Source organism: Papio anubis, chromosome 7 (genome assembly GCF_008728515.1).
Source record: "Papio anubis isolate 15944 chromosome 7, Panubis1.0, whole genome shotgun sequence".
In the NCBI taxonomy this organism is placed as follows: domain Eukaryota; kingdom Metazoa; phylum Chordata; class Mammalia; order Primates; family Cercopithecidae; genus Papio; species Papio anubis.
The window spans coordinates 82,301,456-82,326,125 of record NC_044982.1 but is presented as its reverse complement, the minus strand read 5'-3'; the positions used below and the strand labels follow the sequence as shown (position 1 = coordinate 82,326,125).

The 24,670-nt window shown below is 51.8% G+C and overlaps 2 protein-coding genes across 10 annotated transcripts; both read left to right on the top strand.

Moving 5' to 3' along the window:
• Window positions 1-426: 426 nt before the first annotated feature.
• On the top strand, window positions 427-14,171 carry RNF31 (ring finger protein 31). 4 transcript variants are annotated; one of them, XM_003901622.3, is made up of 21 exons: window positions 427-819; window positions 904-1,050; window positions 1,198-1,353; window positions 1,582-1,641; window positions 1,741-1,816; window positions 2,350-2,527; window positions 3,005-3,392; window positions 3,553-3,843; window positions 4,096-4,344; window positions 4,450-4,635; window positions 4,751-4,957; window positions 8,727-8,900; window positions 8,984-9,082; window positions 9,173-9,262; window positions 10,834-10,948; window positions 11,064-11,182; window positions 11,442-11,555; window positions 11,685-11,742; window positions 13,376-13,472; window positions 13,753-13,921; window positions 14,031-14,170. In XM_003901622.3, the coding sequence occupies exons 1-21, from the start codon at window positions 628-630 to the stop codon at window positions 14,082-14,084; spliced, it is 3,219 nt and encodes a 1,072-aa protein (XP_003901671.1). In that variant the 5' UTR covers window positions 427-627; the 3' UTR covers window positions 14,085-14,170. The 4 variants fall into 4 exon arrangements, 3 of the variants coding, with proteins under 3 accessions (XP_003901671.1, XP_017816546.1, XP_009209548.1); XM_017961057.1 differs by having other exon boundaries at window positions 438-819; window positions 11,376-11,555; XR_002523267.1 differs by lacking the exon at window positions 11,685-11,742 and having other exon boundaries at window positions 438-819; window positions 11,376-11,555; window positions 14,031-14,167.
• Window positions 14,172-14,241: 70 nt separating this feature from the next.
• IRF9 (interferon regulatory factor 9) lies at window positions 14,242-19,909 on the top strand. 6 transcript variants are annotated; one of them, XM_021941074.2, is made up of 9 exons: window positions 14,243-14,854; window positions 15,658-15,838; window positions 16,478-16,661; window positions 16,892-17,022; window positions 17,392-17,470; window positions 17,574-17,645; window positions 18,097-18,466; window positions 19,353-19,468; window positions 19,628-19,909. In XM_021941074.2, exons 2-9 carry the CDS (start codon window positions 15,750-15,752, stop codon window positions 19,700-19,702), a joined length of 1,116 nt encoding a protein of 371 aa, XP_021796766.1. In that variant the 5' UTR covers window positions 14,243-14,854; window positions 15,658-15,749; the 3' UTR covers window positions 19,703-19,909. The 6 variants fall into 6 exon arrangements, with proteins under 6 accessions (XP_021796767.1, XP_021796766.1, XP_021796765.1 ...); XM_021941070.2 differs by having other exon boundaries at window positions 14,261-14,854; window positions 18,125-18,466; XM_021941071.2 differs by lacking the exon at window positions 14,243-14,854 and adding an exon at window positions 14,898-15,408 and having other exon boundaries at window positions 18,125-18,466.
• Window positions 19,910-24,670: the final 4,761 nt, after the last annotated feature.

The window sequence follows — 24,670 nt, the reverse complement described above, 5'->3', positions numbered from 1 at the left end:
AGGGGCTGGGTGAGGGTCTTCCCTCAGCCTTCAGGACAGATCGGAGATCGGGCGGGACTCGCTCAAGAGGGGCTAGGGCCGGCCAGAGTCGGTTCTCCTGCAGGGTGGGACTTCCCCTGTGAGGCCCGGAGCGTAGCGGACTGGTCCAGCTAGAAAAAGGAAGATTTTGAGCTGAATAGGATAACCCCGCGCCTGGGGCTATCCGGAAGGGGTGGAACCAAACTGGAGGAAGGCGGGGAAGAGCGCTTGACTGAGGGAAGATGCTGGGGCGCGCTGAGGGAGGAGCCAGGAGCCATTTGCCTTCTCATTGCTTGGGACCTGGCCCTCCCTCTTGGCCACGCCCCCTGGTTTCGGGACACCCGCTCCCAGCTTAACCTTAAGCCCCGCCCGTTCCTCTGAAATTGGGTCGCTGTCCCGCCCTCTTTCCTAGTACTTCCTGTTCTCGGCTAACCCTGGCGCTGGGCCGGGGGCTGGAGAATGACCGTGGTCTGAGTGACCCGGGGCGGCTGCGCGGGCCGGGGTGGGCCTCAAAGCCGGGCACCAGACGGGAGGGGCGGCGCTTGGGCCGCGCGCTGCCCGCGCCGGGTCCCGGCGGGCGGCAAGGCTGGGGCTGACTCCTTTCTCAGGATGCCGGGGGAGGAAGAGGAGCGGGCCTTCCTGGTGGCCCGCGAGGAGTTGGCGAGCGCCCTGAGGAGGGATTCCGGGCAGGCGTTTTCCCTGGAGCAGCTCCGGCCGCTGCTAGCCAGCTCTCTGCCGCCAACCGCCCGCTACCTGCAGCTGGACGCCGCACGCCTGGTCCGCTGCAACGCCCATGGGGAGGTGAGGCCCGGCCCCGCTTGGAAGGGGGCACCAGGGCCTGAGGCCCGGGCTACGCTTACAACTCTCTGCTCTCATTGCTCCCAGCCCCGAAACTACCTCAGTACCCTGTCCACGGCCCTGAACATCCTGGAGAAATATGGCCGCAACCTTCTCAGCCCTCAGCGGCCCCGGTACTGGCGCGGCGTCAAGTTTAATAACCCTGTCTTTCGCAGCACGGTGGATGCTGTGCAGGTGAATCCCCTGGCCTTATGGGAGAGGGGGCTGGGTCTGGGCTGGGGTTTGGCTAGAAAAGGCCTGAGATTGTGCTGAATGGGGAGGGGTCCAGCCCTACTAGGCAGGAAGCCTCCTGGGTGGTGACTGGTTGTGAATGTGTGGCAGGGGGGCCGAGATGTGCTGCGATTATATGGCTATACAGAGGAGCAGCCAGATGGGTTGAGCTTCCCCGAAGGGCAAGAGGAGCCAAATGAGCACCAGGTTGCTACAGTCACACTGGAAGTACTGCTGCTTCGGACAGAGCTCAGCCTGCTATTGCAGGTGAGATGCTCCTCTAGTCTTGATGGACTTATGCACCAGGGCTGGGGAGCCCAGCCTAACTCAAGTAAGTCTGAGGACCCCTGTGCTGCTGAACTATGGGCGTAGTTCAGCATTCTGGGAGCTCCGGGTACTGATTTTCCCTCTGTGAATGTTAAGGGACCAGGGCTTAGAGGGAGGGCTTTGTTCTAGGGGTCTAGGTGGAAACCGTTTTTATCTGTATTATTGCAGAATACTCATCCAAGACAGCAGGCACTGGAGCAGCTGTTGAAAGACAAGGTTGAAGATGATGTAAGGAAGGCAGGAAAGGGGCTGGTGTACAAAGGGAACCGGAATTGTGGGACTCTGTATCCCTAAACCCTTGTTCATTCCCTGCCCTTTCTTTTTCAGATGCTACAGCTTTCAGAATTTGACCCCCTATTGAGAGAGATTGCTCCTGGCCCCCTCACCACACCCTCTGCCCCAGGTATTATTGGTCCTAAATTGGGGACCAAGTAGGAAGCTATATTGATGGAAATTTGGGATGCTCCTCTGCCTTCTTGGTTGTCTTCCTTTGTGTTTGTTTGTTTGTTTTGAGACAGAGTTTTGCTCTTGTTGCCCAGGCTGGAGTGCAATGGTGCGATCTCCACTCACCGCAACCTCCGCCTCCCGGGTTCAAGCGATTCTCCTGCCTCAGCCTCCCAGGTAGCTGGGATTACAGGCATGCACCACCACACTCGGCTAATTTTGTATTTTTGGTAGATACAGGGTTTCTCCATGTTGGTCAGGCTGGTCTGGAACTCCCGACCTCAGGTGATCCACCCGCCTCAGCCTCCCAAATTGTTGGGATTACTGGCATGAACCACCGTGTCCGGCCTCTTTGTTTTTTAAAAGAGATTAAAATTGTTTCCTTGGGCCAGATGTGTTAAAAAGTAGTCTTGTGATTTGCCCCCATCCACAGCAGATTCAGATGTAACTTGGTCTTTTTTGGAAAGATGTTCTATCTCTCCTGCTCTCCAGGCTCCACTCCTGGTCCCTGCTTCCTCTGTGGTTCTGCCCCAGGCACACTGCACTGCCCATCCTGTAAACAGGCCCTGTGTCCAGCCTGTGACCACCTGTTCCATGGACACCCATCCCGTGCTCATCACCTCCGCCAGACCCTGCCTGGGGTCCTCCAGGGTACCCACCTAAGCCCCAGGTGAGAGAGTTTCTCTTCTGGGTGAGTGAAATTTAGAGAACTTAAGATCACTTGGTTATGGACTACCTGCCAGTTTCTGTGCTAAAGACTGTTTAATAGAGGAGAAGTAGCCAATCAGAACCCTGAAGGGGATAATAGACATATACATCAAGCAAGTAGCAATTATAGTAACCCCGGTTGTTATGGTAGTAGGTGGTTTGCAACCTAGTCTGAAGGGTCAGCTGAATCAGGTGGCAATATTTTAAACATCTAGTGTAGGTCAGGCCATGTATTAGCAGTGTCTACTAGGAAGAAGTGAGCTTTAAACTGTCATTTAAATGTTGCATAGGCTATGGGTATAGGAGTGTTCGAGACAGGGACAATGTGTGCAAAGGCCAGAGACATGTGTTGTTACCCAGGAAATGGGGAATGCTTAGAGGTGAGGGATCCAGGCACCAGGTGCCACTTCAGTAGGCCATGTCTGCTTTTCCATTACAGTTTACCTGCCTCAGCCCAACCACGGCCCCAGTCGACCTCCGTGCTGGCACTGGGGGACAGCTCTCTTTCTTCCCCTAATCCTACAAGTGCTCGTTTGCCCTGGCACTGTGCTGCCTGTGCCATGCTAAATGAGCCTTGGGCAGTGCTCTGTGTGGCCTGTGATCGGCCCCGAGGCTGTAAGGGGTTGGGGTTGGGAACTGAGGGTGCCCAAGGAACTGGAGGCCTAGAACCTGATCTTGCAAGGGGTCGGTGGGCCTGCCAGAGCTGTACCTTTGAGAATGAGGCAGCAGCTGTGCTGTGTTCCATATGTGAGCGACCTCGGCTGGCCCAGCCTCCCAGCTTGGTGGTGGATTCCCGAGATGCTGGCATTTGCCTGCAACCCCTTCAGGTAATCTGTTCCTGGCCTTCCCAGCTCTTTATTGTGTGTTACCTCAAGTCATTTTCTTCTTTTCTATCCCATGTTTTCCTTCACTTCCTCCCAACTCCCTGTATTTCTGTTGTGAACCTCAGCCAGCCAGTCAAAGGGATAATTCTCTCTGCCTTCCCAGCAGGGGGATACTTTGCTGGCCTCTGCCCAGAGTCATGTCTGGTACTGTATTCACTGTACCTTCTGCAACTCGAGCCCTGGCTGGGTGTGTGTAATGTGCAACCGGACTAGTAGCCCCATTCCAGTACAACGTGCCCCCCGGCCCTATGCCAGCTCTTTGGAAAAGGGTCCCCCTAAGCTTGGGCCCCCACAACGCCTTAGTGCCTCCCTGCCCAGTTCCTGTGGAGACCCTGGGAAGCAGCGCCAAGACAAGATGCGGGAGGAAGGCCTCCAGCTAGTGAGCATGATCCGGGTAAGGACTGGGCTTGGGATGAGGTAGGGCTGAGCTGGTGTGGGAAAGGAGATGCTGCAGGTGGTTAATAGTTTCTATGAACCTTGTCATTGTTAGCAGCAGCTCCTTGTTACTGAGGCAGTTACCATGCTGTGCACTGATGACATGATCCATATGTCTGAGCTGAGCCACTGTCACCATCTTAGATCAGGCTGAGGGTGGGTGAAGGGTGTGCCCCACCTGATGGGCCTGATGGGCAGGACTGTGCCTTAGGAAGGGGAAGCCGCAGGTGCCTGTCCAGAGGAGATCTTCTCGGCTCTGCAGTACTCGGGCACTGAGGTGCCTCTGCAGTGGTTGCGCTCAGAACTGCCCTACGTGCTGGAAATGGTGGCTGAGCTGGCTGGACAGCAGGACCCTGGGCTGGGTGCCTTTTCCTGTCAGGAGGCCCGGAAAGCCTGGCTGGATCGTCATGGCAACCTTGATGAAGCTGTGGAGGAATGTGTGAGGACCAGGCGAAGGAAGGTATCAGCTGTGCTGGATATGGGATAGGGTCGAGAGTCTGCATCTCTCACATTCTCCCTTGCTTGGTTTCCCACTTCACTCCCTCTCACCACTCCCATCTTGCAGGTGCAGGAGCTCCAGTCTCTAGGCTTTGGGCCTGAGGAGGGGTCTCTCCAGGCATTGTTCCAGCATGGAGGTGATGTGTCACGGGCCCTGACTGAGCTACAGCGCCAACGCCTAGAGCCCTTCCACCAGCGCCTCTGGGACAGTGGCCCTGAGCCCACCCCTTCCTGGGATGGGCCAGACAAGCAGGTGCTGGGAGGAGGCAAGAAACCCAAGGGTCCACCTAGAGGAGCAAGAGGGAGCTGAGGGGAAGGGTCCCTGGAGTCTGACAGCACTTCCCCCCTCCACCTGAATCACATTGCAGAGCCTGGTCAGGCGGCTTTTGGCAGTCTACGCACTCCCCAGCTGGGGCCGGGCAGAGCTGGCACTGTCATTGCTGCAGGAGACACCCAGGAACTATGAGTTGGGGGACGTGGTAGAAGCTGTAAGGCACAGCCAGGACCGGGCCTTCCTGCGCCGCTTGCTTGCCCAGGAGTGTGCTGTGTGTGGCTGGGCCCTGCCCCACAACCGGGTAAGTCCCTCCCCACAGTACCTGGTCCAAGAATTACTCTATTCTTTTGGACCCCCACCCTACCCCAGTCCCCATCTCTGATCCTGTCTTCTGCTCTTCAGTTGCCCATGTACCCCTGAAGGCTTCTGGGAGGGGGAGGTCAGGAATAGGCTTATCTCCTCCCTTGAAAAAAAATTTCCTATTATGGAAATTTTCAAACATGCAATAGTAGAAAAGTACTACACTGTATAACAAATTCCCATATCCCCCTGCAACCCTTCCACTCCCAGTGTATTCATCATCAAGCTTCAGCAATTGTCAACAAATATGATCAGTCTTTATTTCACATATATACACAGACGGTTATTTTTATATCAAATATCAGGCATAATATAGCTTATAAATGCTTCAGTATATATCTCTAAAATGTAAAACTTTATTTACTTATTTATTTTTTTTTGAGATGGAATTTCAGTCTTGACCCCAGGCTGGAGTACAGTGGCGCAATCTCAGTTCATTGTAACCTCCACCTCCTCCAAGCAGTTCTCCTGCCTCAGCCTCCTGAGTAGCTGGGGTTACAGGCGCCTGCCACCACACTCGGCTAATTTTTATATTTTTAGTAGAGACGGGGTTTCGCCATATTGGCCAGGCTGGTCTCGAACTCTTGACCTCTACAATTATTTTAAAAATACAGAGTAAAACCAAAACAAAACACATACAGAGCCAGTCTAACTGCTCTGACCTAGAGTACGTGGAGGCTTGGGAGCTAAGAAGGGCTTGTTCCTATAAACTGGATATTTGCTGATATTAAAGAATTACTAGGCCGGGCGCAGTGGCTCACGCCTGTAATGCCAGCACTTTGGGAGGCCAAGGCAGGTGGATCACGAGGTCAGGAGATGGAGACCATCCTGGCTGACATGGTGAAACCCTGTCTCTACTAAAAATACAAAAAATTAGCCGAGTGTGGTGGCAGGTGCCTGTAGTCCCAGCTACTCGGGAGGCTGAGGCAGGAGAATGGCATGAACCCAGGAGGTGGAGCTTGCAGTGAGCAGAGATTGCATCACTGCACTCCAGCCTGGGCAACAGAGTGAGACTCTGTCTCAAAAAAAAAAAAAAAATTAAAGGTCAAGGTGGCTCCAAGCCTGTAATCCCAGCACTTTGGGAGGCCGAGACGGGCGGATCACGGCGGTCAGGAGATGGAGACCATCCTGGCTAACGTGAAACCGCGATTCTACTAAAAAAATACAAAAAAAAACTAGCCGGGCGCGGTGGTGGGCGCCTGCAGTCCCAGCTACTCGGGAGGCTGAGGCAGGAGAATGGCATGAACCCAGGAGGTGGAGCTTGCAGTGAGCAGAGATTGCATCACTGCACTCCAGCCTGGGTACGAGTGAGACTCTGTCTCAAAAAAATTTAAAGGTCGTGGGCGCTGCGGCTCAAGCCTATAATCCCAGCACTTTGGGAGGCCGAGACGGGCTGGATCACGAGGTCAGGAGATGGAGACCATCCTGGCTAACGCTGTGAAACCGTGATTCTACTAAAAATACAAAAAACTAGCCGCGGTGGGCTCTCTGTAGTTCCATTACTGGGAGGCTGAGGCAGGAGAATGGCGGAACCCGAGGCGAGCTTGGCATGAAGCTGAGATCCGCCACTGCACTCCGCCTGGCGACAGAGCGCAGACTGCCTCAAAAAAAAAAAAAAAAAAAAAAAATTACCACCATTTCCAGGTGTGTGTGTGGACGGGCTTACTGTGATGTTTTCAAAAAGAATTTTGCTGGGCATGATGCCTTATGCCTGTAATCCTAGCGCTTTGGGAGTCTGAGGTGGGAGAATTCCTTGAAGCCAGGAGTTAGAGACCAGCATGGGCAACATAAGACTCCCATCTCTAAAAAAATAAATAAAGGGCTGGGCATGGTGGCTTACGCCTGTAATCCCTGCACTTTGGGAGGCCAAGTGGGTTGATCACGAGATCAAGAGATTTAGACCATCCTGGTCAACATGGTGAAACCCCGTCTCTACTAAAAATACAAAAATTAGCCAGGCATGGTGGCCTGTGCCTGTTATCCCAGCTACTCGGGAGGCTGAGGCAGGAGAATCGCTTGAACCTGGGAGGCGGAGGTTGCAGTGAGCCAAGATTGTGCCACTGCACTCCAACCTGGGCAACAGAATGAGATTCCATCTCAAAAAAAAAAATGAAATTAAAAATAAGTAAGTAAGTAAATAAATAAATAAAGTTGGCCAGGCACAGTGGCTCACACCTGTAATCCTAGCACTTTGGGAGGCCAAGGCGGGTGAATCACCTGAGGTCAGGAGTTTGAAACCAGCCTGACCAACATGGTGAAACCCTGTCTCTACAAAAAATACAAAAATTAGCCAGGCGTGGTAGCGGGTGCCTGTAATCCCAGTTACTTGGGAGGCTGAGGCAGGAAAATCTCTTAAACCTGGGAGACAGAGGTTGCAGTGACCCAGGATTGTGCCACGGCACTCCAGTCTGAGCGATGGAGTAAGACTCTGTCTCAAAATCAATTAAATAAATAAATAATTGTAGAATCTACAGGAAGTTTCAAAAATAGTACATAGAGTCCTGTGTACTTTTCACTCACCTTCACCCAGTGATGACTTTATTTTTTTGAGACGGAGTCTCGCTCTGTCACCCTGACTGGAGCGCAGTGGCGCAATTATGGCTCACTGCAACCCCCACCTCCCTGTTCAAGCGATTCCCCTGTCTCAGCCTCCCGAATAGCTGTGATTACAGGCATCTTCTACCACGCCCGGCTAATTTTTTTTTTTTTTTTTTTTGAGACGGAGTTTTGCTCTTGTTGCCCAGGCTGGAGTGCAATGGTGCGATCTTGGCTCACTGCAGCCTCCGCCTCCTGGGTTCAAGCGATTCTCCTGCCTCAGCCTCCCGAGTAGCTGGGATTACAGGCATGCGCCACCACACCTGCCTAATTTTGTATTTTTAGTAGAGACAGGGTTTCTCAATGTTGGTCAGGGTGGTGTGGAACTCCTGACCTCAGGTGATCCGCCTGCCTCAGCCTCCTAAAGTGCTGGGATTACGGGCACGAGCCATGGTGCCTGGCCTAATTTTTGTATTTTTAGTAGAGACAAGGTTTCGCCATGTTGGCAGGCTGGTCTCGAACTCCTGGCCTCAAGTGATCCGCCCACCTTGGCTTCCCAAAGTACTGGGATTACAGGTGTGAGCCAGCATGCCCGACCCCCAGTGGTGATTTCTTATATAATTATAGTACAATATCAAGACCAAGAAACAGACATTGCTACAACGTTAGCTTTACTATAGGTCTTGTTCATTTTTCACGTGGATGTGCCACTGTGTGTATGTGTGGTTCTGTGCAGTTCTGTCCCATGTATAGATACATATAACCACCACCATAATCAAGATACAGATTGTTTCCTCACCACAGAGGAACTCCCTCATGTACCTCTTTAATTATACCCTTCTGCCACTACTTCTAGTCACCGAGCAACCATGAATCTGTTCTCCACCTCTATAGTTTTGTCATTTCAAGCATGTTACTTGTATATTTAATGGAATATGAATGTTTTTATAGGCACTTTTGTCTTTACCTTAGGTGTCACCATTGTCTATTTTCCTCCACCTGACTGTCTTCAGATGTTTAGGTTGCCTGCCTGGCCCCTGCTGGCACTTGAGGTTGTTAACCCTGCCTAATTGTTAATTAGAGCCTGATTTCTTAGTAGACACCTGGCCACTGCCTCTTCCCTAGGCTGGCAGCTGTGGCTTCTGACCCCCTCCCTCCAACCCCTCACCCTCCAGATGCAGGCCCTGACTTCCTGTGAGTGCACCATCTGTCCTGACTGCTTCCGCCAGCACTTCACCATCGCCTTGAAGGAGAAGCACATCACAGACATGGTGTGCCCTGCCTGTGGCCGCCCTGACCTCACCGATGACACACAGTTGCTCAGTTACTTCTCTACCCTTGACATCCAGGTACTGCAGCCCCTCTAGGACTCAGGTACCCTGAGCTTTGAATAGCAACCCTCCCACCCACCACCTCTGCATCCTGTCCCCAGCTTCGAGAGAGCCTAGAGCCAGATGCCTATGCGTTGTTCCATAAGAAGCTGACCGAGGGTGTGCTGATGCGGGACCCCAAGTTCTTGTGGTGTGCCCAGGTAAGTGGCCTGCCCAGGGGAGCTACTGTGGAGGGACAGGGGATGGTTCCATGTCAGGCCTTTGATAACTTTATGCTCTTGTACTTACAGTGCTCCTTTGGCTTCATATATGAGCGTGAGCAGCTGGAGGCGACTTGTCCCCAGTGTCACCAGACCTTCTGTGTGCGCTGCAAGCGCCAGGTGAGGCACATTCATCCTTTCAGAAATACTTGCTGAGCTACTGCCAGGTACTGTGTTAGACTCAGGGGAGTTTGTATACTGGAGAGCAAAATAGATATGAGCTCTGAGGTCAAAAGAGCTTACAGACTAGTCAGAAAGACTAGGCACAAGGAGAAAGGGAAGAAAGCAGAGGGAGGGAGGAAATCGGGAGAGAAAGGAAAGGGGAGGAGGAAGGAAGGGAAGTAAGCCAGAGGAACTAATTATACATAGGCTTAAGTTCTATGAAGAAAACAAACAGGAATCTGAGATCAGGGTAACAGAGTGGACCTACTTAGGGTAGAGAGGTCAGACAAGTCTTCTCTAAAATGGTTTAAGCTCAGGCCTAAACATTAAAAAGAAGCCAGCCATGCAGAGAGCATTTGGGAGAGAAAGAACAACACATGGAAAGGACCAGAGTCAGAAAAAAGTGTTGTGTGGCTGGAGCCTGGAAAGCAAGGTGGGAGTGGCAGGTGGTCAGAGAGAAGCCAGCTGCCAGGTCTGGAGAGCCCTGGAGGCCAAGTGAGGCAGGTATCCGTCCGCCTTCATTCTGAGAAAAAGCAAGGGTGATACTATCTCATTTATCTTTCGTTTATTTATTTATTTATTTTTAGAGACAAGGACTCACTCTCACCCAGGCTGGGGTCCTCTGGTGCAGTCACAGCTCACTATAGCCTCCAACTCCTGGTCTCAAGTGATCCCTCGCCTTAGCCTTCCAAAGTACTGGGATTACAGGCATGAGCCACTATGCCCAGCCACATTTATCTTTTAAGAAGTATAATATTTGGCTAGGCACAGTGGCTTCTGCCTGTAATCCCATCACTTTGGGAGGCCATGGTGGGTGGATCACTTGAGGTCGGGAGTTCAAGACCAGCCTGCCCAATATGGTGAAACCCCGTCTCTACTAAAAATACGAAAATTAGCCAGGTGTGGTGGCATGTGCCTGTAATCCCAGCTACTCTGGAGGCTGGAGCAGGAGAATCACTTGAACCCAGGAGGTGGAGGCTGCAGTGAACCGAGATCACGCCATTGCACTCCAGCCTGGGTGACAGAGCGAGACTCCATCTCAAAAAAAAAAAAAAAAAAAAATTTCATCTGCATCATGTCTGAAACAAAGTGAACACCTGAGACTACCATGGGACCAAAAACACCACCAATACTGTGGAAGCTACCTGACTTACAATTTTGAAGTCCTTTTGACAGCTATGGGGAGAATTGATCCTAGGGGTGCAGGAATGGGAAACAGACTAGTAACCAAGGCAAGCAATTGAGGCAAGGGCTGATAGTGACCTGGAGTAAAGTGGTAGCAGTAGGGATGAAGGAAAAGGGGATAATGTTGAGATGGTCTGTGGGGTGGAAACAAGGCAAAAGGAGTGTGAGGCGGTAGGAGAAAATGAAAGAACCAAGGATGGCCTCTCATTTTTAGATCTGAGCAAATGGTAGGTGGCAGTGACATAAACCAAGCTGGGGACCACTGGATGTGAGTGGAGGGGCTAGGAAGAAGGGCCAGGGGATGGGATAGAGCTCCCACATGAAGCCTACTTTCCCTCCGGCAGTGGGAGGAGCAGCACCGAGGTCGGAGCTGTGAGGACTTCCAGAACTGGAAACGCATGAATGACCCAGAATACCAGGCCCAGGGCCTAGCAATGTATCTTCAGGAAAACGGCATTGGTAAGGCTGCCCCACTTGGCCTGTTTGCTCAGAAGCCTGTCATTGCCAGCAGCTCTCTTCTTGAGGGCCTTGAGTTGCAGCGGCAGCTCCAGCCCTGACCTCTTGTCCTTTGCAGACTGCCCCAAATGCAAGTTCTCGTATGCCCTGGCCCGAGGAGGCTGCATGCACTTTCACTGTACCCAGTGCCGCCACCAGTTCTGCAGCGGCTGCTACAATGCCTTTTATGCCAAGAATGTGAGCCCAGAGAGTTGGCGAAGGGATGGAAGGGTGGGGGCCTCCATTGGGTTTGAGAGGCAGAGGCCATTGAGGAGTGGCCCCGGGGAAGAGAAGAGGTCAATGGGATGTAAAGCACAACTCTCTATCCCCTTACCCTTTGCTTGCTTCTCCAATGTCTCCATCTCCCCTCACCCATACACCCCTCACGCAGGGGTTCCTGAGAGGCCAGGACCCCAACAGTCTCCAACTTCCTCTCTCCCATCTGGGTTTCTGCCAGAAATGTCCAGACCCTAACTGCAGGGTGAAAAAGTCTCTGCACGGCCACCATCCTCGAGACTGTCTCTTCTACCTACGGGACTGGACTGCTCTCCGGCTTCAGAAGCTGCTACAGGTCAGAGGTGGTCAGGAGAGAAGAAGACTGGGCCCAGGGTGGGCAAGAATGGAAAAGACTTCATGCTAGGAAATGCAACAGGGACTGGCATCAAGGGGAATGTAACACCCATCTGTCTCTCCTCCTCAGGACAATAATGTCATGTTTAATACAGAGCCTCCAGCTGGGGCCCGGGCAGTCCCTGGAGGTGAGTGTTAGGACAAGCCTTTGAGAAGAAGAGATGGTGTGCTGGGTTCCCACTGTATGATGGGTAAAGGGGAGGCTTGGGTCTGGGACCACTTGTTGCATGCCCTTTGGCAAGTTAATTGAGACTCCAGGCCTTGTTTCTTCCGCTGTAAAATAGGGGTAGTATCTACCTTGCAGCTAAGCCACTTTACGTAAGACATCTTTAAAGAACCTGGTACCCAAGAAGGCATTAATACTAATTTTCTTCTCCCATTCCCAAATGATCATAATTCATTAATTAACTCAATGAGTGTTTAATGAGACGTGCTAGTTGCAGGGCACTGTTTTAGATTCCATGAGGGTAACAGAAAGGTGTTACGTGTGGTTCTAACCTCTTTCACTTCCTACAGTGTAGACAGAGGTAAGTCTACAGTCCATACCACCCTGAATGTGACTAATCTTTTCTGATCTTGGAGGCTAAGCAGGTTCGGGCCTAGTTAGTACTTGGATGAGAGATTGGCTGGGAATACCAGGTGCTGTAGGCTTTAAATTTTTTTAAAAAAAAATAGAGGTGGCCTGCCAGGTGCGGTGGCTCATGCCTGTAATCCCAACACTTTGGGAAGCCAAGGCGGGCAGATCATGAAGTCAGGAGATGGAGACCATCCTGGCTAACACAGTGAAACCCCGTCTCTACTAAAAAATAGAAAAAATTAGCTGGGCGTGGTGGCAGGTGCCTGTAGTCCCAGCTGCTCAGGAGGCTGAGGCAGGAGAATGGCATGAACCTGGGAGGCGGAGCTTGCAATGAGCCAAGATCGCACCACTGCACTCCAGCCTGGGCAACAGTGAGACTCAGTCTCAAAAAAAAAAAAAAAAAGAGGTGGCCAAGCGCAGTGGCTCATGCCTATAATCCCAGCACTTTGGGAGGCCAAGGCAGGTGGATCACCTGAGGTCAGGAGTTCAAGACCAGCCTGGCCAACAAGGTGAAACCCTGTCTGTACTAAAAATACAAAAAAAAATTAGCCAGGTGTGGTGGCAAGCACCTGTAATCCCAGCTACCCGGGTGGCCGAGGCAGGAGAATCGCTTGAACCCGGAAGGAGGCGGAGATTGCAGTGAGCCAAGATTGCGCCATTGCACTCCAGTCCAGCCTGGGCAACAAGGGTGTAACTCCATCTCAAAAAAAAAAAAAAAAACCAGAGGTAGCCAGGAGTGGTGGCTCACACCCGTAATCCCAGCACTTTAGGAGGCTAAGGCAAGAGGATTACTTGAGCCCAGGAGTTTGAGACCAGCATGAACAACATAGTGAGACCCTGTCTCTATTTAAAAAAAAAAAAGAGGTAAGACCTTCACAGAATAAGTAAGTTAACTAGTCAAGAGATAAATAACAACCAAAAAAAAAAAAGCTATCTCAAGAGGGTATGTGTTTATGAACCAAAAGCCAGCTTGGATAAAAGTAGGGACAAATTCCTACCTCTGTATCAGATGGTCTGCCGCTGATGGCACCTCTGAGTACCCACCAGCACCACTGGGAAAGCGGGAGTTGCTGTGCTCAGTCCCTTCCTTGGAGGCTGCCTTCCCTACCTTGTGAGTATCCCAGTTCTGGAGCTTTGTGGTTATTGGCCTCCCAACAGAGGCTCCCTTCTTCCCTCACCTTCAGGTGGCTGCCGAGTAATGGAGCAGAAGGAGGTTCCCAATGGGCTCAGGGATGAAGCTTGTGGCAAGGAAACTCCAGCTGGCTATGCTGGCCTGTGCCAGTGAGTGTCAGCAGGACATGGGCATGGTGTTGGGCGGTGGGTAGAAGTGGTGAGGGCATGCCCAGGCAGTAAAGTGGGTCCCTGGGAGCAGTAGGTCTCGCAGTGGGTAGAAGGGAGGAAGCTTTCTGGGCAAGGGCATGGATAGATAGTAGCAGGCAGTGTGGGCACAGGCAGGGGTTGTTAATCTTGTTCGTCCAAGTGTCTCAGAGCCCAGCTATGTTAGACACACTCAGTTAATATTAGTCAACAGAACAAATATTCTGCTCCCTTTTCTCCCCAGGGCACACTACAAAGAGTATCTTGTGAGCCTCATCAATGCCCACTCTCTGGACCCAGCCACCCTGTATGAGGTGGAAGAACTGGAGACGGCCACTGAGCGCTACCTACACGTACGCCCCCAGCCTTTGGCTGGAGAGGATCCCCCTGCCTACCAGGCCCGCTTGTTACAGGTATAGCCTCCACCCAGCCTCACCTCTGACCCCACCCTACAGAATTCACCTGGTGCAGGCTGTGTCTGAGCTCCAGGCTCCTAATATCATTACCTTCTCTCTCCTGCAGAAGCTGACAGAAGAGGTACCCTTGGGACAGAGTATCCCCCGCAGGAGGAAGTAGCTGAGAGTAAGGGTCCCGATGAGGGTCCCATGGCCTACTCCCTCAGGAACAGCTCCAGCACCAATAAAGAGGCATCTTACCACCCAGGCTTCTTGGTGGTCCTTCTTCCTGGTGCCACCATCTAGGGGCACCAGGGAAAGAGTGGGGTGAACAGAGCTTTGCTGAAAAGGGCCCCCTGCAACCTAGTGCCTGACCCTCCCTGGACTCAGGACCAGGAAGGAGCTGACACCCTGGATGGTCAAGGGAGGCCCTCCCCATCCAGCCACCTGGCCTGGGCTCCCTCCCTCCCTGCCTCCTTTCTTCCTTTCATCGAATTCGACTGGTATTTGAAGTCACCCAGTATGTATCAGGTGGGCACTGTAGGGGAACACAGATGCACAGGTGTACACAGCAATCCAGAGGTCCCAAGCCTGACTCCAGGAAACTGGCCTCCCTGGGGAAGCCGCAGTGTCACCCAGAGAAGGTCAGATACAAGCAAGAGTATCTGAGGGAGGAAGGGGAATGAGCCAGGATGGAGCTGAGCCGGTAGAGTAGGGCCCCCCTGCTGCGACAGTGGCATCCTGATAGTGAGATGCTTAGATGCTGCTGCCCCCTGGTGGCCACCAGTTCCCTGCAACTCTGAGACCACGTGATTTCTGGGAAAAGGCCCTCCCTGGAGGAGAACCGAAACTTAGGGTGGGGACTGTAGAAAGGGGTGGAGAGATCAGCCGCCCAGCCAGGAGTTAAGCTGAGGTCGTCTGAGCCCTGCAACAGCCTGGACAGCAACTCAGGTAAGATCAGCCAAGAATGGGAGTGAGCCTGGGATCTAGGGCTAGAAAGTCCAGCCAGATTGGGGGTAGGGGGTTCTAGGGGTCCCTCTGTTAGACTGCGGGATAGACAGAAGACCTCTAAGTCAGGAAGTGGGAGATTCAGCCTGAGAATGAGACTGACAAAGGCCAGCACCTCAGACTCTTGTAGGCAAAGGTCAGAAGGACCTACTGCTGGATTGTTCAGGGAAGAAGGCTCATTGCCCCAGCCTCAGTGGACCATTTGTTTCCTTGCCGTCTGGCCCTGCCCACTTGTGCTGCAGCTCCACCCCCACCCCTGCTTCCTGCCCCACCTACTCCTGGGGATGGCAGAGGGGTGGGGGTCAGAGGCTAGGTGGTGTAGGCTGTGGGGCAGTGGGTGAAGGGCCTGATGCATCTCAGCAGAGCCTGCCTCTGCTGATGCTCGGGAATCTAGACAGGGCCTCTCACCAGGAATGATCACCAAAGGAATTACTTCCTAAACAATACATTTCTGAAAAGTCCTGAAATTAAGACCAATGCCCAAGGTTTCCTTCCAGGTATCACAGCTTAGAATGCTAAAAACAATGTTTGGGTTTTTATTTTGTTTTTGTTTTTTGTCATTGCTAGTGATGGTAGAAAGGAAACAATTCTGTCTCATAGAGTGTTGAAATGTGTCTAGAGCTAAAAGAAAATGGATGGGATCTCTGGGACCTGTTGCCAGAATCTAGTCTCAATGGCCAGGGTCTCAGGAGATGTTCCCTCCCAAAGTGTCAGTTCTGACGCTTCCTGCTCCTCTTATCCCCCAGGATGGCATCAGGCAGGGCACGCTGTACCCGAAAACTCCGGAACTGGGTGGTGGAGCAAGTGGAGAGCGGGCAGTTCCCTGGAGTGTGCTGGGATGATACAGCTAAGACCATGTTCCGGATTCCCTGGAAGCATGCAGGCAAGCAGGACTTCCGAGAGGACCAGGATGCTGCCTTCTTCAAGGTGAAAGGGCTTGGAAACCACTGTTCCTCTGCGTGAGGGATGGTGTATACACTGGTACACTCACCCTCGAGCACTTGCGTCTACCTGGGTTTCAGACAAGGGAGAGATTGGAGAGGAAAACTAGCTGCATCATTTGCAGAGTCCAGTACAAAATGAAAATGTGGAGGCCTTGTTCAAAAATTCTGGGGATTTTGGCCAGGCGCAGTGGCTCACGCCTGTTATCCCAGCACTTTGGGAGGCCGAGGTGGGTGGATCACGAGGTCAAGAGATCAAGACCATCCTGGCCAACATGGTGGAACTCTGTCTCTACTAAAAATACAAAAATTAGATGGGCCTGGCGGCGCATGCCTGTAGTCCCAGCTACTCAGGAGGCTGAGGCAGGAGAATTGCTTGAACCAGGGAGGCAGAGGCTGTAGTGAGCCGAGATTGTACCACTGCACTCCAGCCTGGCAACAGAGTGAGACTCTGTCTCAAAAAAAAAAAAAAAAAATTCTGGGGATTTCAAGATGGCAACACAGAGCACAGACCCTGCATGATCCCTTCTGAGCTTAGAGCTGTACGCCCATAAAGCCAGTCCTGTTGGAGGGGCAGCTGGAGCCTGTAACACACTGCCTCTTTTTCCCTTGCTTTCTTTCCTAGGCCTGGGCAATATTTAAGGGAAAGTATAAGGAAGGGGACACAGGAGGCCCCGCTGTCTGGAAGACTCGCCTGCGCTGTGCACTCAACAAGAGTCCTGAATTTGAGGAGGTTCCTAAGAGGGGCCGCATGGATGTTGCTGAGCCCTACAAGGTGTATCGGCTGCTGCCACCAGGAACCTTCTCTGGTGGGTTTCCCCTTGCCCAATCACTCCTAGACTCAGCAGACTGGGGAGGAAGGATAGATGTGCGGGCTTCCCCCAGGCTTCTCATAGCTCTGCCTTGTCCGAGCCCTTGGAGGCTGCTACCCAGGTTTCCCTTCCTAGGCTTGCGCATTCTTCACTGCCTCAGACCTCTCCCTTACCCTCTGTCCCTGCTCAAGACCCTGACCTTTCTGTCTCCCTCAACAATTCCACAGGCCAGCCAGGGACTCAGAAATCACCATCAAAGCAACAGCACAGTTCTGTGTCCTCTGAGAGGAAGGAGGAAGAGGGTGCCATGCAGAACTGCACACTCAGTCCCTCTGTGCTCCAGGAATCCCTCAATAATGTAAGAGATGGAAAGGGAACTGGGCGGGCCTGAGGGCAGGACAGTAACTAGAGGGAGAGGTGGGCCAATGAAAGACACTGTGTCTTGGGAGGCCGAGGCGGGCAGATCACCTGAGGTCAGGAGTTCGAAACCAGCCTTGACCAACATGGTGAAACCCTGTCTCTACTAAAAATACAAAAATTAGCTGGGTGTTGTGGCATCTGCCTGTAATCCCAGCTACTCAGGAGGCTGAGGCAGGAGAATCGCTTGAACCCAGGAGGCAGAGGTTGCAGTGAGCCGAGATTGCCCCATTGCACTCCAGCCTGGGCAACAAGAACAAAACTCTGTCTCAAAAAAAGAAAAAAAAAAAAAAAGACACTGTGTCTGCAGGAGGAGGAGGAGGCCAGTGGGGGAGCACTCCATTCAGACATCGGGAGCAGCAGCAGCAGCAGCCCTGAGCCACAGGAAGGTACCACCTGCCCTGCCTCTTGTGTTGTCCCCCATGCCACACCCTCTGGCCCAAGACTCCCCAGTCCCACTCTGAATGACCAGTGCCTTTGCTTCCCTTCCAGGTACAGACACAACTGAGGCCCCCTTTCAAGGGGATCAGAGGTCCCTGGAGTTTCTGCTTCCTCCAGAGCCAGGTACATGGCATTTCTGACTTTCTCCTGTGCCCTGTGCCCCGAGGTCTTCCACCTTTGACTGTGCATGCATTACCTAGTCAGTCAGGGCTTACAGCAAACTGTGCCCACATTACCATAGCCCAAGGCACTGGTTTCTAGGTGGCGAGAATTCCACATGCCTGGCCAGACTCCAAAAAGCTTGCTTCCCAAAAATATCACCCTATACACTTTCCTGGAAATCTACATTGAGACGTTGATTTCATTGGGCCAAAAAGAGGCCCAATCTCAAGGGACCTTCTAGTAAACTACAAGCCCCTGGTCATTAAACCCTGAGGCCTCATGGTCAATCACATACTAGCTACTTGCCTGAGTGACAGGAAAACCTGAGAAGAAGTCCCCTGGCTGGTGCAGGGAGGGAAGGTGGAGCTATTCCCCTGGGGAGGGGCTGCTGCCAGCCTGCATGCTCCTCCAGCACCAAGTAGGGCTGTTCTATTCCCCAGACTACTCACTGCTGCTCACCTTCATCTACAATGGGCGTGTGGTGGGCGAGGCCCAGGTGCAAAGCCTGGATTGCCGCCTTGTGGCTGAGCCCTCAGGCTCTGAGAGCAGCATGGAGCAGGTGCTGTTCCCCAAGCCTGGCCCACTGGAGCCCACGCAGCGCCTGCTGAGCCAGCTTGAGAGGGGCATCCTGGTGGCCAGCAACCCCCGAGGCCTCTTCGTGCAGCGCCTTTGCCCCATCCCCATCTCCTGGAATGCACCCCAGGCTCCACCTGGGCCAGGCCCGCATCTGCTGCCTAGCAACGAGTGCGTGGAGCTCTTCAGAACCGCCTACTTCTGCAGAGGTGAGGCTGCTCTCTCTGGGCACCTGAGCTCCCACCCCCTACCTCTTAGTACCCCCTGGGCCCAACTTGGTGGGTCCTGCCACTTCCCTATCTGCCAGCAGATCCTCCATGTAGCCTATGCATGGCACTCCTGCACTTGTGTGGTGCACATCCTGTGTGGCCATATGCCCAGCCTGGCAGCTACCTGGCAGCTATCCTCCAGCCAAGACAATGGAAGAGGTGGTTCAGGTAGAGCCCAGCACAAGAGTGTCGCATCTTGAAGAACACCATCACAGTGAAGCATGCAGTCACTATGTGAAGGTGCACAGAAGAATTGGCACAGAGATTTTGAGCTTCATGGCCTTCTTCTATATACACAGATTTGGGAGAGCTGGCACACATCACACACTCTGGCCCTGGCTGCACTGTCTCTACTACAGCCCAGGCATGCCTTAGGGTTGCACTTCTCTCCCATCCAATTCCAGCTCCTACTCAATTCTAAACCTGACCTTAAGGGTGGGAGCAGGTGTACACGGGTGCAGAGTGTGGGTGTTCCCAGCGCCATGGGTACCCTAGCACTGGAAGGGTGTGAGCAAGCAGCAAAGGTCTGGGCACATCTGTGTTAGCAGCCAGGGCTGCTGCCTGGGAGGACTCTAAACTCTCCCAGCAGAGAGCTTTTTCAGCTGTGCAGTGATCTACTTCTAAGCACTTATTTGAGGCAGGGGCACCCTTTCCCTATTTGCACACGGGTGAGTAGCATTTAGTTCCAAGTACTTCTGACCTTGCAGCTCCTGCTGTGGCAGGACCCCCTCCTACCTCTCTCCATCATGGGTTTCTCACTATTGCCTCCCTGCCTGTGGCCCTCTCTTCTTTTTGTTCTTCCAACCCTTGACCCTTTCTCTTTCAGACTTGGCCAGGTACTTCCAGGGCCTAGGCCCCCCTCCGAAGTTCCAAGTAACACTGAATTTCTGGGAAGAGAGCCGTGGCCCCAGCCATACTCCACAGAATCTTATCACAGTGAAGGTGAGCTCAGAGCAGGGGCAGAGTACCCATCTAATGAGACCGGGGGCAGTGGTACTCCAGGACGCAAAGGGGGTTTCCTAGTGGGGAAGGAGCTCCTGGGGGTGGTGTCTGTCCCTGATGCACTCACTAAGACACTCTTCTCCATCTCTTCCAATACAGATGGAGCAGGCCTTTGCCCGATACTTGCTGGAGGAGACTCCAGAGCAGCAGGCAGCCATTCTGTCCCTGGTGTAGAGCATGGGGTACCCATCTTCCACCTCACCTCTTTGTTCTTCCTGTCTCCTTTGAAATAGACTCATTCTTCACACGATTGACCTGTCCTCTTTGTGATAATTCTCAATAGTTGTCTGTGATAATTGTATCCTGAAAATCCTCACACACACTGGCTGGTGGAGCACTCAAGGCTAATTTTTTATCCTTTTTTTTTTTTTTTTTAATTTTGACATATACACCCTCTTTCATCTGTAAGGGACTGGGAAATTCCAAATGGTGTGAACCCAGGGGGCCTCTTCCTCTTCCCTGACCTCCCAACTCTAAAGACAAGCACTGCCGGGCACGGTGGCTCACGCCTGTAATCCCAGCACTTTGGGAGGCCAAGACGGGCGGATCACGAGGTCAGGAGATCGAGACCATCCTGGCTAACATGGTGAAACCCCGTCTCTACTAAAAATACAAAAAACTAGCCGGGCGAGGTGGCGGGCATCTGTAGTCCCAGCTACTCAGGAGGTTGAGGCAGGAGAATGGCGTGAACCCGAGAGGCGGAGCTTGCAGTGAGCTGAGATCCGGCCACTGCACTCCAGCCTGGGCAACAGAGCGAGACTCCGTCTCAAAAAAAAAAAAAAAAAAAAAGACAAGCACTTTATATTTTCCTCTTAGATATTCACTAAGGATTTAAAATAAAATTTTATTGAAAGAGGAATCAGTATCTGATTTTCTGGGAGAAGAAGGTAGCAGTGGTCACAGATAGAGATGTAAACTTAAAAGTGGGGCACTGGGGTTCTCTTCCTGCTGACATCTCCAGCCTTTTTCCTCTCCTCTGCCCACAGGTTCTGGCTAATATGCTATCTGGGCCCTGAGGGTCCTGGGCCTGGCACTCTACAGAGGTACCCTCTGGGCAGACAAGATTAGGGAGTGGGTTGGGATAGGCCATCAAAAGGGGCATCAAGCCTTCAGCCAGGCACTATAGCCACCAACTTCACATGGTAAAGTCTGGGCTTCATAGTTCTTGCTAGAAGGCCTCAACATCGGGCCTGAGGTTAGACTGGAGGTCTAAATGAGGAGGAGACACTTGAAGGTGACCTGAAACTATGGTCTAGAGGCCCTGGGGCCTGAGAACAGAGGAGTCAGAGCGAAGAGTTGCTAAACCTGTACCTGTTGTTACTGGCACCTCTTCCTCAAGCACAAATTTCACCGTCACCCCAGCAGGGTAGTCCCAAACTGGATTCCTTGCTCTATCTAAGCCCCATAAAAGACACTCTGGCTGGCTGGGTGCGGTGGCTCACGCCTATAATCCCAGCATTTTGGGAGGCCAAGGTGGGTGGATCACTTGAGATCAGGAGTTCGCGACCAGCCTGGCCAACATGGTGAAACCTCATCTTCTAAAAGTACAAAAATTAGCCAGGCATGGTGGCGGGCACCTGTAATCTCAGCTACTTGGGAGGCTGAGGCAGGAGAATCGCTTGAACCCGGGAGGCAGAGGTTGCAGTGAGCCAAGATTGTGCTATTGTACTCCAGCCTTGGCAACGAGCCAGACAGTATCTCAAGAAAAACACACACAAAAAAGGCACTCCGGCCTAGACTGCCATGTCACAAACATGCTGTTCATGAGACTTGAGGGCTCCAAATTGGCTGACACTCCTTTCCCTTTCCCCTGTGTTCATTTTACTACCAAACTGGAAGTTTTTCCTTCACCACAAGGCCACCTGTCACCTACTTTTTTGTACACTCACTTCCAGCAAACTAGTTCCAACCCAGGCCACAGCCTTCAGCTTCCTTCTTCCTGCATATGACACCAGCTTAGCTTTCCAGACTTCCTCCTGTCATTTCACTCTTCAGCCCTCAATGGCTCATACACATGATCAAATCTGGATGCCTAAGTCCTCCTAGGACCTTCTTGCTGCCTCATTTGGCAAGCTTCAGTGCTGCCTTTGAGCCTCCCTGCCTCCATGGACCTCCCTTCTTCCCTTCAGTCTTATCCATCATCCCCCTGGGAAGCCAAGTACCTAGACAGGCTCTGCACTAGCAGTGAAGAAATGAGGTACTGAGTGCAGAGTTGTACAATCCCTGTTGTGCCCTCAATGTGATGCAATGTGATGAAATCCCTCCTGGACCTTCTCTGTACAAGGTCTAAATTATCTCCTTGACTTCCATTTTATTTTAATTCTTTTAATTAAAAAAAAAATTGGCTGGCCATTGAGGCTCACGCCTGTAATCCCAGTAATTTGAGAGGCCGAGGCGGGTGGATCACCTGAGGTCAGGAGTTTGAGACCAGGATGGCCAACATGGTGAAACCCTGTCTCTACTAAAAATACAAAAAATTAGCCAGGCGTGGTGGTGGACACCTGTAATCCCAGCCACTTGGGAGCCTGAGGCAGGAGAATCGCTTAAACCCAGGAGGTGGAGGTTGCAGTAAACCGAGATCACACCACTGCACTTGAGCCTGGGCAACAAGAGCAAAACTCCGTCTCAAAAAAAAAATCCTTTTTCAGCTGGGCGCAGTGGTTTACACCTGTAATCCTGGCACTTTGGAAGATCGAAATGAGAAGACTGCCTTAGCCCAGGAGTTTGAGACTAGCCTGGGTGACATAGTGAAAACCTACCTCTACAAAAAAATTCTTTTTTTCTTTTTTTTTTCTTTTTGAGACAGAGTCTCACTCTGTCGCCCAGGCTGGAGTACAGTAGTGCAATCTTGGCTCACTGCAACCTCCACCTCCTGGGTTCAAGTGATCCTCCTGCCTTAGCCTCCTGAGTATCTGGGATTACAGGTGCACGCCATGATGCCAGGCTAATTTTTGTATGTTTAGTGGCAGAGTTTCACCATGTTGGCCAGGCTAGTCTTGAACTCCTGACTTCAGGTGATCTGCCCACCTCAGCTTCCCAAAGTGTTGGGATTACAGGTGTGAGCCACTGTGTCTGGCTCCCCAAAATTCTTAAAAATTAGCCAGGGGAGGCTAAGCACGGTGGCTCACACCTGTAATCACTGCACTTTGGAAGGCCGAGGTGGGTGGATCACTTGGGGTCAGAAGTTCAAGATCAGCCTGACCAACATGGTGAAACCCCATCTCTACTAAAAATATTTTAAAAATTAGCTGTGCGTGGTGGCACATGCCTGTAATCCCAGCTACTTGGGAGGCTGAGGCAGGAGAATCGCTTGAACCCAGGAGGCAGAGGTTGCAGTGAGCCAATATCGTGCCATTGCATTCCAAGCCTGGGCAACAAGAACGAAACTCCATCTCAAAAAAAAAAAAGTGAAAAAAAAAAAAAGAAGCCAGGTGTGGTGGTGTGTGCCTATAGTCCCAGTCACTCGTCTCCCAAACTGCTGGGATTACAGGTGTGAGCTACCATACCTGGCCTCCTTCCATTTTCTATCATACCCCACATCCAATTCATCAGCAAATCCTGTCGCTATTCCTTCAGTATGTATCCAGGGTCTGACCACTTCTCTCTGTTTCCATCAGTAACACTTTGGAACAAACTACCACCATCTCTCATATCTTCTCTGCTTCCTTCACATCTGTTTCCACTCGTGTCTACCTTAAGCTATTCTCAACACAGTAGAGATCCTTTTCACACACAATTCTGATCATGTCACTCCTCTGCTCAGAACCTTTCATTGGGTCCCAAATCACCCAGGGTAAAAGCCCAAATCCCCATAACGACCTCTGAGGTCCTGTGATGTGACCCTGCCCTCCTCTTTCTCCTGCCCCTTGCCATTCTTCCCCTGTCGCTTTGCTTCAGGCTCCTTGAACCCACCAAACACATTTCTACCTCAGGATCTTTGCAGTTGCCAGTTCTTTTGTCTAAATTACTCTTCCTTCAAGTAAGCACATGACTTACCCACTTTCTTCAAATTGTATCTCTTAAGAGAGGGGGCAAGGCTTCCCTGAAATACCCTCCCTAAATAGCAGTCGTCATTATTCTATCCTCCTATGCTGCCTCATTTTCTTCGTAGCACTTACAGTCACTTCATGTATTTCTTTTTTTCTTTCTTTCTTTCTTTTTTTTTAAAAGACAGAATCACCCACGCTGGAGCACAGTAGTGTGATCATGGCTCACTGCAGCCTCGACCTTCGGCTCAATTGATCCTCCTATCTCAGCCTTCTAAGTAGCTGTGAGTATAGGCATGTAATTTGAGAGGCTGAGGTGGGTGTCACTTGAGGTCAGGAGTTTGAGACCAGCCTGGCCAACATGGTGAAACTCTGTCTCTACTAAAAATACAAAAAAATTAGCTGGGCGTAGTGGCACACGCCTGTAGTCCCAGCTACCCAGGAGGCTTAGGTAGGAGAATTGCTTGAACCCAGGAGGCAGAGATTGCAGTGAGCCGAGATGGTCCATTGTACTCCAGCCTGGGCGACAAGAGCAAAACTCCATCTCAGGAAAAAAAAAAAAAAAAAAAAAAAAAAGCTCCCAAATTGAAGATAAGAAGATAAGGTCAGCTCAGCTGCGGTAAGAGATAAGTCTTAGGAAGAAGTATGCCCTGCAGTCAAGGCAGAGAAGGGCATTCTAGGCCAAAGAAATGGCTGTGCAAAGGTAGGAGGCATAGAGACAAGGGTTATTTGTTATTACAACCATACCTCTTAAATTTACACAAAAACAATTGTTTGAGAATATGGCTTTTCCAGGCTGGGAAGTATGTGCTGCATCCAACAAAGCTAAAGTCTATTTCAGCCGGGAGAACACTGGCAGCTGGGAAAGGACCACGTGGTGTGCCCATAACCTAAGTTGTTCAGATTTAGGAAGTGACCCCAGTAAGTCCTTTTGGAGTTTCGTGTAAGATTGACTTCTTCAGCTGGGGGCGGTGGCTCACACCTGCAATCCCAACACTTTGGGAGGCCAAGGCGGGCAGATCACCTGAGGTCAGGAGTTCGAGACCAGCCTGACCAATATGGTGAAACCCCTGTCTCTACTAAAAAATACAAAATCTGGCCAGGGGTGGTGGTGGGTGCCTGTAATCCCAGATACTCGGGAGGCTGAGGCAGGAGA

Excerpts from the sequence above, each read along its gene's own strand:
- RNF31 (XM_017961057.1), top strand. The coding sequence starts at position 628 with ATGCCGGGGGAGGAAGAGGAGCGGGCCTTCCTGGTGGCCCGCGAGGAG. Across the intron at positions 4,345-4,449 it reads TGAGGACCAGGCGAAGGAAG|GTGCAGGAGCTCCAGTCTCT; the intron begins GTATCAGCTGTG and ends CCCATCTTGCAG. Across the intron at positions 4,958-8,726 it reads GGGCCCTGCCCCACAACCGG|ATGCAGGCCCTGACTTCCTG; the intron begins GTAAGTCCCTCC and ends CTCACCCTCCAG.
- IRF9 (XM_021941070.2), top strand. The coding sequence starts at position 15,659 with ATGGCATCAGGCAGGGCACGCTGTACCCGAAAACTCCGGAACTGGGTG. Across the intron at positions 18,467-19,352 it reads AACCGCCTACTTCTGCAGAG|ACTTGGCCAGGTACTTCCAG; the intron begins GTGAGGCTGCTC and ends TTTCTCTTTCAG. Across the intron at positions 19,469-19,627 it reads AGAATCTTATCACAGTGAAG|ATGGAGCAGGCCTTTGCCCG; the intron begins GTGAGCTCAGAG and ends CTTCCAATACAG.